Raw genomic sequence first — 14,549 nt, forward strand, 5'->3', positions numbered from 1 at the left:
GCACAGTTTCCCCTTGCGCAAGCAAACGCCATAACTCTATATAAGTCACAAAGGACCACATACGCCCAGGTAGTCTTCGGATACGATAAGGGCCATCCACTGAAGCTGGTCTACGTAGCACTTTGGTTACCAGCCTCGACGCCTTATACCTCACGAACGCAAAGGGTGACTTCAGGTTCCGACATGTCGCCGGCTCTATCGACACTGTCTGTCGACGACATGGCCCGGCTAGCAAACAGGCCTCCAGACATTGTCTTGTACCGGGCTACCACCTTCATTCGGTGCCACAACCACAACAATCACCTCACGCTTGCAGCACTCAACGTACAGTCTGTGCACGCGCACGTGCACGACCTCGAAAAAGACGCTTAGCTCACAGAAACTGGCGTGTTAGCGCTTTCTGAAACCTGGAGCGATGAGCCCACTGCAATCATGGGATTCCAATGTGTCGTCCACAGCAAGCGACTTCATTGCAGGTGCGGCGGCGTGGGCGATAAGAACACGGCGATGCGCAAAGTTCAACGTAGGCCGCATCCCACTTCATCGGCCGCAGACACCGAACACACACAGACAAGCAGCGGAATCGGCGATGTCTGCGTTGCGCACATCAGTCACAATAACAAAGACATTGCGCTCGCTGCCATCTACGTGAGAACTGTCAAGAACCTCTTCCACACATGCACACGGGTTCGTGAAACGTGCGTGCGTTGTCCATCATAACGGACAAGTATACAAGCAATACATATCGGCTTACCGCGTCTGCTGTTGGCAATACCTGTTACTGTTGGCATCGTTACGCAGCTGTAAACAACTGGTTATATAACACATGTGCGACTCTTCAGCATATGCGTGTGCGTACATTTGCGGCTATCTTTAGCGTCATTTCGTAACGTCTCGCTCAATGTAAAATATTACGCCACAGTCACCTTCCCGCCGCATGCTTCGCATTACATCGATTCCCACGGTACGTGGGATCTACCGAATTTTTTTTCATGAAAGGTACAGGAAGGTGCAGAAAGTCCCATTTGAATTTAGCGGACGCTCCTTCAATGTTTTCCATTTGAGCACCATGCGTCATTTTCCCCCCCACATGCGTCGTATATTGTCTGGTTTGCCGCATGCGCTTGGCGTTTCGTGTGCGATCTTGAGGAGCCAATTGAGCAGCATGCTTATTTTTGCCGCATTCTTCATTTATCGACATTTTATTTGACCAGTAGTGAGTGGTGGGGTTTGCCCAATTTGTGTGGCACATAAGTTTTTGCCCGCAGAAAACGTATTCATTTTCACTGGGCCAGTGGTGGGTATAGTGGGGTTCGCCCAATTTCTGTGGTGTACATGCCTGCTATTTCTGTCGCACATTCCTGCCAAGGGTTTTCCGTTGAGTAGGAAATTGTTGACTAGGTAACTCTTCGCGGAGTTACGATATGTTCATATTTTTTATTACTCTCAGGGTCGCGCGTAGTCATGTCAAACAATTCGCCCAGTTCGCTAGCTGCAATCTGAGCTAAGTCTGGGTGGCCACGGTCGCTTTTTTTTTTTTTAATTTGAAGGTAAATGCCGTTCATGATAATAGCTTTTTGTTGAGTAGGTAATTGTTGAGTAGAACGAATGGCCCAGTTACATACAGCTTCGCTATAAAATGTGAGGTGAAGTGTTTAGCAAGAGCCAGGGGGTCGTGACGATGAACATGTTAGCGGGCGGCCAACCAACGGGGCAATTACGTTTGAAGAAAGAAAATGTTTTTGAATTCCAGCCCAGACTCCTCATCCCTTCACAGAGCAGATCAATGTTCAGATGGTCGATTTAAATTCATTCTTACCTGCCTCTCCGAGGGGAGTGCGAAGAGATGTAACGGAGAGTCGTCATTACTGAAAGTAAACGTCATATGGAAAAAATTCGGCAGATCCCACGCCTTGTGGGAATCGGATTCATGAGAATCAGTCACCGAGTACTTCTGTGCTTTACTTTATGGCTTTGAGCCAAGCGTTACAAGGTGGATTGACGTGTTTTTGTAGGTGTAGCAGATGTGTGCACATCGTGGGCTTACCAGGCACGTCGACAACACTGACGTTTAAAGGGTAACTTATGCTGCGACGTAACGTCAGCCCTCAGGTTGGAGCACATACTTCAGTATTATCGAAACTAAGTGCACATTATGGTGCAATCATATGAATATCATACGTAACTTTCGTTAATGTATTCCTCCGGGATCGAGCAATGCTTCAATATAGCTTGCTGAATCATAGGAATGCAAATGTAATGTTTATTAGACTGCTATAAAAGTGGAGCCAACACTGGAGCCACAGACGTTAATTTGATACGACGCCTGTATCGTAGGAGTACATATATAGTGTTTATTGCTTTCTTGTAAAATTTAGATAGCCAGCACCACAACCACAATTGACGTTGCACCTTCATTACGCCTACATAGGGTGTTTTTCCAAACCAGTTTATAGACCTGGCGGGGCTCTGTGGTAGAATACCCGATTGCCACGCAGAATGCTTGGGATTCATTCCTGCTGGGATTCCAATTTTTAGATGCGAAGCATCTTATGGCGGAGTTCAATCCGGTGGTGGTATGCGGCATGACCACCCTTACTGCGCATGCGCAAACCCTCTCCACACGCCTCCTCTCCACTCCCCCTCTCCGCTACCCCTGCCCCTCTCCTGTGCAACGCCGCGATGAGCGCATGCGTGTCCCCTCCCCCTCTCTCTTCTCTCCTACGCTCCCCCCTCGCGCGCCTGTCGACCGCGTTCCCCGCTCGCCCTGTGAGTATTAACGGCCAGGCTAGAAGGAAGACACGGCGCGCGTAGCGTTCCTCTTCGCGTTCCACGACGCGAGGTCGGTAACATTCCCAACAAACGCCAACGCAACGCGATCGTGCTAGTGTTCCGGCTTCGCATCGCCTTATGGTCCCCTTTAGTGGGAGATGGTGTAATTTTCCCCCGCTGTCATTCATTTTATTCTTTCCATTCATCGGGTCAACGCTACCGATGTCGGTTTTTCTTAACGTTCTCTCATTTAAGTTACAAATGTCTGTTCTGGCCGTTCCTGGGTAGATATGAACTGTCAATCATCGCGGCCCATGATAAACGGGTATGTGCCACACGTGTCTGGAGGAAAGGGTTTGACGACGTACGCGACAGGATTTTTACGTTATTCTTGTCATGACCCGACAGTCATATTCGTCAAATCGTCTTACCCTCCCATGCCAATTTTGGTCCACCCCAAGTTAAGGAGGCGATCATGAGAACACCCAGACGTAGGCGGCTAGATAGATAGATACGTAGATAGAAACAGTGAAAGTGCCAAAGTTCGCTAAGAAATGCTTCGCATTAAAAAAAAAAAACCTTACAGGAAGAGTGCCCTTGAAATGAACATGGAAACTTAGTTTAAGGTGGAACTGTAACGTTTCCAGTAGAAAAGTATGATGGACATACTGTCATGAAAGTCAAGAGGCAAGACGCTAATTTGAACTCTGACACACTTGTGCTTTACTCTTCCACGGCAAGCCGGTCACAAGGCGCGGCACTTCTTCTTTGGGTTCATCTTGCTTCCCGGCTGACACTCGAAGGCCTTTGAAAATGGCTCGTAGTTGCTAAGGGGCACGTTTACCCGGTACTTTGCCGGCGCCCAAGTGGCGTCGTCGATGACGCGCTCAGTGTCCTCGTCTGGGTCGCAGAACGACTGGCCGAACATCAGGTAGAAAAGCTGCTCCGAGCTCACGCTGGGAAGGTTCTCAAAGTGGAGGAATACATTCTGGAAGCCCAGCGCGTCCATGGTCGATATGTAGAAGAGAAGTGAGGTTCGATAGGCCCTGTGGAGCACAGTTACGGCCACGTTGTCGGCCATGTTCTCGCGCAGCGTGCGCTGGCCGTCCAGAGTCTTGTTTAGCGGGCCCACCTCGATGGCTCCGTACTGTTTCTCCAGGCAACCTTTGACGCCCCGAAGTGCCTCCGTCTCGGCGTCCACGCTGAAGAGGAACTTTTCCTGGAACACGTGGTACAGGAAGCGCGTCATCACGAAACCTACCGTCGACGATTCGAGGAAGAACTCGCGGCCCTTCAGCACGAGCGGCGCGATGGAGAGCGGCACAGTGAGGACGCTGGTGTCCGGGTCGTACTGCGAAGTCAGCTCGAGGTTTCCATCCAGAACGGTCTCTCCGGATTTGAGCACGGCCGCGACGTAGTGCTCGGACAGCGCAGCCTTGGCCTTTACATAGGAAAGGAGCATGTTTTTCACGTCCGGGTCGAAGCTGTTGACAGAATAGTAGGCATCCACATCGTCCATCAGGCTGAAGTAAGTGGGCCCGATAGACATGATCTCGTCCTCGATGCTGTTCACTGTCGTCATAGGGATCTCGGAGGCGGAGTCCAGCACGCTCCTGCGAAGGCCGGAAGCTGCCACAGTTAGATGCATTCAGAATGCCACACAAACAAGTATTACATCGCAGTCATTAAAGCTAAGTTTTTAAAATGTTTTCAGAATATATAAAGAATATATTTATTCGGCAACACATCATACGCGTCTATATATTATTCGAAACGATTCTATCATCGGTGAAACTCTAATTAACAAATATTTTGGCATTAATTTCTTAATATTTTCATTAGCTGATGTCTCAGATGTGGAATTGAAGCTGATTAGTACTCAAGTCGAATCGCGAGACCACCGCAAATTTCGAGATAGTGTGCCCTCAAAATCTGCCATAAAATACAGTGTTGTAATTCGTTGCAGATTACGGTATTCTTGCACAGGAAAAAAAAAACGAATGTTTAAAAAACGACAGAGAGTCCACTACATCAAACAAGCTACAGACAATATTATAAGACGATACAATAGTCAATGAACTTAAAAGAACACATTTCGGTGATCGTAGAATACGTTGTCACAACTGGCGTAAACGTGGATGCACACGTATGAATAGGCGTAACGAGTCAAGTGAAACGTGTTCTTACATTGTGAACTTATGGCTAATGTACCACAATTTCTAAACTATGCTTGCAAGGAACTCGATATTGAGCGCTTTCTTCTTATCTCTAGGGCTTTGTTCTTGTCAGGGTGTTCCTCTTATTGCACGTCAGAGATGAGTACTCGACGCCTCCACGAGGCGCCGCGACCTTCTCACACACATTTAACGCTTTCCCTACCGAGTTTTTTGTCCGAAAACGATACCAAAATGCCAATTTTTTTATTTACCCATTTGGTTCCACGTGTCTTGAAACATCTAAAAAAAATTATTCAAAGACATTTTATTCGCATGATACACGTAAAGTATATTCTTTTTGAATATATGCAGAGGATGGGCTTCACTGCACCGCACCACGGAAACTACCTGAGCCTCTCTATTCTTCGGTGAAGAAAATATCTCTTTGAAATTTAAAAAAATAAAGCGCAGGGAAGTAAGTCCGTGAAAACAAACCTTGTACATTCCGGTGGCGGTTTGCTTACATCAAAGGACGTCCACAGCCGATACGTCGAGATGCGGTCATCATCGGAATCCGATAAGTAGGAGAAAATATGCTGCTATGTGTAGTCGCTGCCACACACACAGGAGAACTGAAATTCATTTCACGAAGCTTCGGCAAACGAGTTTTTTTTTTTTTTTTTCTGTTCCGGCGCGCGCACACCGCTCGCGCACAGAGGAGGACGCCTTTCCCAATTCCATTTAAATGATTCAAGTCCTTTCTCGACCAGAATGCATGCTTCGAGCGCGCTTTTAATTTTTTTTACTGCGCTATATGTTGAAGCCAAAGAGAACGCAGCAAAATTAATCAGGGTAGCTTAACTGCGGCGCCCCCAAATGCTTGTTTCATGGTGGACGAACCCAGCTCGTCTTCGGTATAGAGCGGTACGAACTATTGACGAGGTCAGCTCGTCTTCTGTAGGGAAAGTGTTAATAAAACAGTGCCTATAGTAAAGTTTTGAAGAGAAAATATGTTTTACGTTAGTGTACGTCGTCTCTAGTTCGCAGACGGATATTTATAAATTGGTGCTAATTCATGGATACCTACTAAGTGGGCATGTCTTGAACAGTGACTAGGTTCAGTGCAACATTTCTCATAAACTGTGAAGAAATAAACGTTCGAATTATCGAACAATTTAAATATCCGCCAGCACGAATTAAGCCGCCGCCAAAATCTTTCTTTTTTAATCTTCTCTGCACTATCTTTCTTTTCAAAGAATTAGTCAGCCTTTCCTGAACAACGTAGTGTAGCGAGTCACTTCTGAAATAAAGCGCATATTTTATTTCATTCTCACGTGGAGCGACTGCAGGACACATTCAACAGGGACACATATTTGTCGAGGGAGTGTTGTAAGGATGAAAAACTAACTGAATAACGTACAGTACACGAGCGCCCTGTAGTCGTTGTGCGATGGAAATATGAATACGGAACGTTGACTCCGCAGAAAATTACCGGGGCAGTTGTAACTTGACGCGGACTGGCCGATATGCTCTTCAGGTACAGTCGTGACTTAAGGTAGGTCACCACCTTCAAAAACACATTTTTTTAAAGTTTTCTTTTTGGATTCGACACTTAAAGCTCCTTGTATATTCAAGAATATTTAGCAAGAAGAATTATGTAGTTATCTTAAGCCGTTCGAAAGTTATCACCATTTGTCCAACCCCTCTTAGACGCATTCGAAACCGAAACTGAAGGTTTCTGATTACACAACACCTGCCACATCATCGCAAATGTTTTTCCTTATCCATATTACGTAATGCTAAGTTATCTAAGTACATTCTAAAGCTTGTGGGGCATGATGTTTACGATTTATTTGAAAATTTCCACTACACGGCTTCGGGACTCTGTTAAGTTGTGGGCGTTTTCGCTCGTCTGTCTGTGCTTTTTCGTACACCACTTCGAGCTCTTGGACTTTGTTCCGGCCTTTCATGGAATAAGTTATAGTACTCCATGAAACATGGCAAAGTATAGGAAGAAAAAGAAGCATCAACGCAAGTTATGGAATCAATATATGAAGCGTGGAGCTGCTGTGGCGCACGTAGATGAGAGTCAGCTGGAGACCTCAAAACGAGCTCGAAAAAATATATGTGCTTCAGCTCGCTCAAAAGGAGAATGCGCCGCTTCAGAAGAGGTCCCCAGATATGAACCTAGAGAACTTCAGACATATTGAATGTTTCTTTATTATATGGACATTCAATTCAAATCATTAAGACCATTTTTCTCAAAACATAATTTTTTGCATCTTGCACTTACGCAAACAGTGATAACTTTCCTTCTGATAAACATTTTCACTTACAATTTTCCGTACTATTTCTTTATAGGTTGAGCTGTGCATTCACGCAGAATTATTGCAAACGAGCAGTAACTTTTTGTGCTACGGCCAATTTTGTGCAAAACAAAGCTGTCAAATATACACTTTTTCAGTCTTTTTAAGATAACGCGCCTTAGCTTAGAGATGGGTTGATCGTGGAGGTTAGATGCACAGGATAGTGTCCTCACTACGTACCTGTCAAGTTGCGCTTCAATCGCACCAACCATTTTATAGTTATGACTATTGGCGCAACATGCATATTTTGGCAGATTTCGATTTTTTATAAATTTTGTTTTTTTACATTTTTAGCAGTTTCATCATTCTGAAGTTTAAATTTACATCAGCCCTACAAGCCAAAATGATAATTATAACTTTTGGACTGCAACTGTAAATTTTTTTTTCTCGAAGGTGGTGACCTACCTTAACAAGAATAGATTACATAATTTGTCAATTGTGCAGTAAGCATCAACCCTCAGCCCAATTATGTCTTAACCCTAAACTTTTAAGACAAAAAGTCCTAATCTCGAGTGTTGATGTTAAGCTTTCAACTTCCCGAATGGCCTCACTCGTGGCCTACTGTTTGGAAATGGTGGACTGTGCAATTTACTATCGGGCATAGTTGACCGCATTGTTCGTGATAGTACCTCCAGAAAGGTCAACAAGCGGTGAATGTGTATTTGTTACCCTGATTTATCGTCTCCATTTTCTTTCGCTAGTCAGACACCAGCGTTAATGAAAAGTAGATAATCCAGCAACGTTAGCAAGCGAGGCTCATTATTATATAGTGACCGCTAGAAGATGAACCAATTATTTGCTTTCGGACTCACCTGTACGAGTTCCGTAAAATGGCTTCTTTCATTCCAGCACTCGTGATGACATCGAGGCGAACAGTTGAGTTGAAATGTCGGACAAAAACGTAGTTGAATACTCTGTAAGTAAGCAGCGAGCAGACCTCCCGGCTGGTGTTCTGGTAGGACGTTGATGAGGCAGACTGTTGAAGCTTCACAAAGGGATAGAGGTGGAGAATCGCCCTGTACTTAACGAAGTCACTGACTTGGGTGTTGGTGAACTTTCGGAGCATTTTATCAAGATGCTTGAAGTAATCTGGCGACCGAATGACAACGCAGTGGTCCTTGCGTGCAGACTCTATTAGCTTAAACAAGAAGGTCCTCCAGTCCAACCCATTCGCTTTGAGATCGTCGATCGTGGTCGTTTCGTACTCGGACATTTTCTGGTAGCTCTCGCTCCAGAGACCCGAGAATTTCTTGAGAAAGATGTCGACTTCTTTGACGTTGTGTGCCGCTTGCTCGGAACCGATAAGAGCTTTGACGAATGGGACGTACGTCTTCGAGAAGGCCTTAGGGATGTCGAATATGTGGTCACCGTCAAACGGCTTGGGCCTCCTAAGCACGATGCACTCCCGACTGTTTTTGGCCCTGTTCGTGACGGACACGTGCACGAGCGGGAACACCTGTAGAATTTTGGCCAGCGAGGCGAGACCTTCTTCTAGGATTGCGTCTTTGCCAGACAGCTTGAGGAATTCAAGTGTCTGCTCCATTTGTTCGGGAACAGAGTTGTAATGGCCGTTCTTGCACGCCTTGTAGAATGAGGACACCTGGTTGGTGAGCCGAGTGCGCTTGAGCCAACCTAACCGTGAGTACTTGTCGATGACATCGTGAATCTCACGCAAAAAGTGTCTAACGGCCGATCTGCGCACCGATGACGCCGGCTTTGTGCTGGAGCAAACGTAGTCGTAAAAGTCTTCGCACGGGTCCAGCGTCCAGGCTACGTGCTTCTGAAGCTGTTCGCCCTCCTTGAGGCAGTGCTCCGAGGTACACGTGTAGATGAAACCAGAGCGCTGCCGCTGCCACGAGAACAGGTGCGCCGCCTGGAACTCGCCATGGAACTTGGGCCTGTGGATGTTTTTGACGGTGAAGACGACTACTAGAGCGATTGCCAGTGCCAGAGACAAGGAGAAGATGGCCATCAAGGCTGCCTTGAGTGGCCGCACGCCGCCACTGGAAGCGGCGACGCCGCCTGCCCCGGCTGCGCGGCCTCCTGACGACGAACCTTGGTCCGCCATGTCTATGCTGTGCCTGCTAAGCAGCTAACGATGAACGCGCCCGCACTAGGCTCGCGGGTCTTCTTCTCTGCTTCTTCTTCGTCACAAATTGCACGTTCTCGCTAAGGTGCATGACCCTACCTCGACTAATGCGCAAGTAAGGGCGGATTGGTCTGCATGGCCAGTTTTTCTATATACTCACTTCAGATGTGCTCAGAAAAAGCCCGGCGATCCAGCAGGTAAGCAATTTTTTTCCACTTAAAATGTGCAATTCAAAACCCTGGGACAGGTGCATTTTGGCGTTTTTTTTTTCTGTCTATCAAGTAGGCAACGTCCGGCCATCTATTTAACAATCTAATATCGTGGCCTGCCCTCCGCAGTGGGTTAAGCTGTTACATAGGTCGCCAACTAACGAAGCCAATTTTCTACACCCCAGAGTGGATGTGAGCCAAAATCTTAGGATCGACACCTACATCTGCAATTTCCTGATAAGAGGTGCTATGCAGGATGGCCCGAGTTTGGTGAAACTGGGAATCTCTCCGCACTCTGACGACGCCCCCTTTTGAACGAACTAATGGTACGAAAAGGTCAAATCCAGATCTCAGCGCGTGCCGTGTTGCATTAGTTACGATGAAACGCTGAGTCACGTCAAGGGCGGTCGACAAAGTTGGGGCGGCGTCCTTAAAGGGGTCATGAACCACTTTTCCAAGTAATGATCTAATGGCCTCAGTATCGGAGTGTACTGCCTCCCGAATCGATTGCCGCAAAAATTTCTCGAATCCGTCAAGAATCAGCGGAGTTACGGGGGTTTGGCGCACGCTCCCAGCGCTTTCTCTCTTTTCTCGTGCCGACGAGCGCACTGGAAGCTAGACAGTGAGGGATGGCATGGGGGAAAGATGTTACGCCAGCGCACGTCATGAAACGCGATCGCTCTCCCGCTGTGATTCGCTTGCGCGAGTGCGGCTACCGTGTACTGAGGAGTGCGGCGCCGGCAAGTGGCGGCACCCCGCGGCAAGAAGCGCATCTGATCCGAACGCCGCTCTCGATTTACGTCGGCTATCGGCCAATAAGCATGCTATGTCTTTTGCGACGTCCAGCGGACAGACGCCCCGCCCACCGACGAGAGTGAGAACCGGCCTCTGTTTGAAAAGAGGGTGCCTGGGGAAACGGCAACTTCGCGCTCCGCTTGTGGCCATTACGCGGCGCGCACGACTGTAATATTTGGCAGAGCAGTTCATAGCCGTGTCAGCTTTCCGCAGGATGTGTTTTTTCAGTCAGCCCAAGGGGTGCTTCATGACCCATTTAAACGATCGAAATCTTCTTTTATTTGTTCGTCGTTCCATTGAGTGCATAACTGCACCCATGCAAGGAAAGTATAAGAAATTATATTACTAATTATATTTTTAAAGGTACGGGCTGTGTAAATTCATTTTCCAGCGTTTAATGCCGCAGTAAATATTCTTTCGAATAATTAGTGCCGTGGCCTCCGAGATTAGCTCAGGCCGAGCGTCTTTTCAGCGGAACACGCGTGCGTGTTCCTTTGAAAACCACTGCAAACACCGCACATGCGTTTGTAACGCCGTGCGCGTTCTTGTAGCCGTTTATCTCAACGCTGCTTTCGCACGCTCCGCACTGTCTTCCTTTCATGACCGCTGTATAGTGCGAGCTCGGAGCAAACTCGTGTTCACGAGAAGCTCGGGCCATCCTGCATAGCACCCAAGTAAGAAAGAATAGGAAAAAAAAATAATCACGTACCGCTCAACAGGCTTTCTTTTAACAGCAAAGCTGTTTCGTTTAAGGCAGCTGTAATTTGTGTGGCCTATCCTGCGTGGCCTGCCCTGTGTGGCCTATCAGCTATGTGCCACAGAAATTGAGTAGACCACACTACTCCCCACTGGTCCTCTAAAAAGTAAGAAGGCAACAGTTAGCACAACACGAGGGAACGGGAAAGGCAACGGCGGCTGCGAGAGGACTCCGAAGCGATGGAAGGCCTACGCCAACGACGACCTGCCCGTAGATTTATGAGAGATGCGAAAGCTTGGTTTCAGCGCGACTTTCTGTCTCTGGAGTTTGGACATCCGTGTCGAGTCTGTGACTGTCTGTGTTTTAACTCGAACCTCTCTGCGCTGAGAATCAACGTAGAAAAAAAAAACCTAGCATCACCTAGCTAAATCTTATCAACTACATATAGAAGCAACCTAGAAAAACCCTCATCGCCTAGCTAAGGCCTAGAAAAACCTTAGAAGCAACCAGATTAGTCTTCAGAATCGCCCAATTTGGCTGTGTCAAGCCTTGCGCGGCTTCGTGCAAGCTTCGCCATTTTTTCCCCTCCTTCAACCTTCGTGACGCCAACACGATCATGCTAGTGGCGTCAACAGGGTAGAACCTCTCGTCTCGTCTACCTGTATAGGATCCTCAGTTCTGCTCCAACAGCTACAGCCGCGCCTGCGACATTCACACACCCTCTTTCTCGCGTATCGTGTGCAACTGATTGCAGGTCGTGTAAAGCTTGTTTAGAACTGTGGGCGCGGCAGCAACAGCGGGTACCTGAAAATCAAAATAAATAATTCCCTAACTAACGAAGCTTTGTTACTTAACTTATGAAGAAATTACTTTACAAAATATATTACAGTTTAAGAACGTTGGCTTGCGAATTGCAAAGTCGTGTATATTTGTTCAAAATTTTGAATACCTGTTTCAAGACACTCGTTTCCAACGCTTGCGCCAAAATAGATTGATTTTATTGTAATTTAGGAGCTTCAATGCGTAAAGAGAGCATTTTCATTAAAAACAAAGCTTAGTGGAACAAATGAACATTTTTACCGCACGTTTGACAACGCGCCCACCTAAAAAATAATGGCAGCTGCCAAGCCTGAAGGCAGCACGGAGCTGGGTGGCCTTCCATGTTTATCTTTTATTCTTTTTTTTCTTCTCTTTCTCTCTGTTTCTTGTATCTGTATTTTGTGCCGGTTGCTTTCTACTTTCCTTTCAACTTCTTTCTTTCTGTTTCTTCCCTTTCTTTTTCCCTCTCTCTGCTTCTTCCTCTCTCTTTCTTTGTTTCTCTTTATTTTTCTTTCGGTCTATTGCTCTCTGTCTTTTCTATCTCTTTGTCGTGTCTGTTTCTATCTATTTCTATCTCTTCCTATGTCTTTCTCTGTGTTTCTATCTTTTCTCTCTCTCTCTGCTTCTTCCTCTCTCTTTCTTTGTTTCTCTTTATTTTTCTTTCGGTCTATTGCTCTCTGTCTTTTCTATCTCTTTTTCGTGTCTGTTTCTATCTATTTCTATCTCTTCCTATGTCTTTCTTTGTGTTTCTATCTTTTTTTCTCTCTCTCTCTGCTTCTTGCTCTCTCTTTCTTTGTTTCTCTTTATTTTTCTTTCGGTCTTGCTCTCTGTCTTTTCTATCTCTTTTTCGTGTCTCTATTTCTTTCTCTTCCTATGTCTTTCTCTGTGTTTCTATCTTTTTCTCTCTCTCTCTCTCTGCTTCTTCCTCTCTCTTTCTTTGTTTCTCTTTATTTTCTTTCGGTCTTGCTCTCTGTCTTTTCTATCTCTTTTTCGTGTCTCTTTCTATCTATTTCTTTCTCTTCCTATGTCTTTCTCTGTGTTTCTATCTTTTTTCTCTCTCTCTCTCTCTGCTTCTTCCTCTCTCTTTCTTTGTTTCTCTTTATTTTTCTTTCGGTCTTGCTCTCTGTCTTTTCTATCTCTTTTTCGTGTCTCTTTCTATCTATTTCTTTCTCTTCCTATGTCTTTCTCTGTGTTTCTATCTTTTTTCTCTCTCTCTCTCTCTGCTTCTTCCTCTCTCTTTCTTTGTTTCTCTTTATTTTTCTTTCGGTCTATTGCTCTCTGTCTTTTCTATCTCTTTTTCGTGTCTCTTTCTATCTATTTCTTTCTCTTCCTATGTCTTTCTCTGTGTTTCTATCTTTTTTCTCTCTCTCTCTCTCTGCTTCTTCCTCTCTCTTTCTTTGTTTCTCTTTATTTTTCTTTCGGTCTTGCTCTCTGTCTTTTCTATCTCTTTTTCGTGTCTCTTTCTATCTATTTCTTTCTCTTCCTATGTCTTTCTCTGTGTTTCTATCTTTTTTCTCTCTCTCTCTCTGCTTCTTCCTCTCTCTTTCTTTGTTTCTCTTTATTTTTCTTTCGGTCTTGCTCTCTGTCTTTTCTATCTCTTTTTCGTGTCTCTTTCTATCTATTTCTTTCTCTTCCTATGTCTTTCTCTGTGTTTCTATCTTTTTTCTCTCTCTCTCTCTCTGCTTCTTCCTCTCTCTTTCTTGTTTCTCTTTATTTTTCTTTCGGTCTTGCTCTCTGTCTTTTCTATCTCTTTTTCGTGTCTCTTTCTATCTATTTCTTTCTCTTCCTATGTCTTTCTCTGTGTTTCTATCTTTTTTCTCTCTCTCTCTCTCTGCTTCTTCCTCTCTCTTTCTTTGTTTCTCTTTATTTTTCTTTCGGTCTATTGCTCTCTGTCTTTTCTATCTCTTTTTCGTGTCTCTTTCTATCTATTTCTTTCTCTTCCTATGTCTTTCTCTGTGTTTCTATCTTTTTCTCTCTCTCTCTCTCTCTGCTTCTTCCTCTCTCTTTCTTTGTTTCTCTTTATTTTTCTTTCGGTCTATTGCTCTCTGTCTTTTCTATCTCTTTTTCGTGTCTCTTTCTATCTATTTCTTTCTCTTCCTATGTCTTTCTCTGTGTTTCTATCTTTTTTCTCTCTCTCTCTCTGCTTCTTCCTCTCTCTTTCTTTGTTTCTCTTTATTTTTCTTTCGGTCTATTGCTCTCTGTCTTTTCTATCTCTTTTTCGTGTCTCTTTCTATCTATTTCTTTCTCTTCCTATGTCTTTCTCTGTGTTTCTATCTTTTTCTCTCTCTCTCTCTCTCTGCTTCTTCCTCTCTCTTTCTTTGTTTCTCTTTATTTTTCTTTCGGTCTTGCTCTCTGTCTTTTCTATCTCTTTTTCGTGTCTCTTTATATCTATTTCTTTCTCTTCCTATGTCTTTCTCTGTGTTTCTATCTTTTTCTCTCTCTCTCTCTCTCTGCTTCTTCCTCTCTCTTTCTTTGTTTCTCTTTATTTTTCTTTCGGTTCTATTGCGCTCTCGCTCTCTTTTCTATCTCTTTTCGGGGGGGGGGTGTCCTCTTTCTATCTATTGGCTTTCTCTTTCCTAGGGCTTTCCTCTGTGTGTGTCTAGTCTTTTCTCGTCTCTCTCCTCGTCTCTCTCTGCTTCTTCCTCT

The 14,549-nt window shown here is 45.2% G+C and overlaps 1 protein-coding gene across 1 annotated transcript; it reads right to left on the minus strand.

Moving 5' to 3' along the window:
• Positions 1 to 3,471: 3,471 nt before the first annotated feature.
• Positions 3,472 to 9,362, minus strand: LOC119379126 (neprilysin-21). The gene is made up of 2 exons (XM_037648311.2): positions 8,107 to 9,362; positions 3,472 to 4,385 (listed from the first exon to the last, which is right to left on the minus strand). Exons 1-2 carry the CDS (start codon positions 9,360 to 9,362, stop codon positions 3,518 to 3,520), a joined length of 2,124 nt encoding a protein of 707 aa, XP_037504239.1. The 3' UTR covers positions 3,472 to 3,517.
• Positions 9,363 to 14,549: the final 5,187 nt, after the last annotated feature.

This window comes from Rhipicephalus sanguineus, chromosome 1 (genome assembly GCF_013339695.2).
Source record: "Rhipicephalus sanguineus isolate Rsan-2018 chromosome 1, BIME_Rsan_1.4, whole genome shotgun sequence".
Taxonomy (NCBI): domain Eukaryota; kingdom Metazoa; phylum Arthropoda; class Arachnida; order Ixodida; family Ixodidae; genus Rhipicephalus; species Rhipicephalus sanguineus.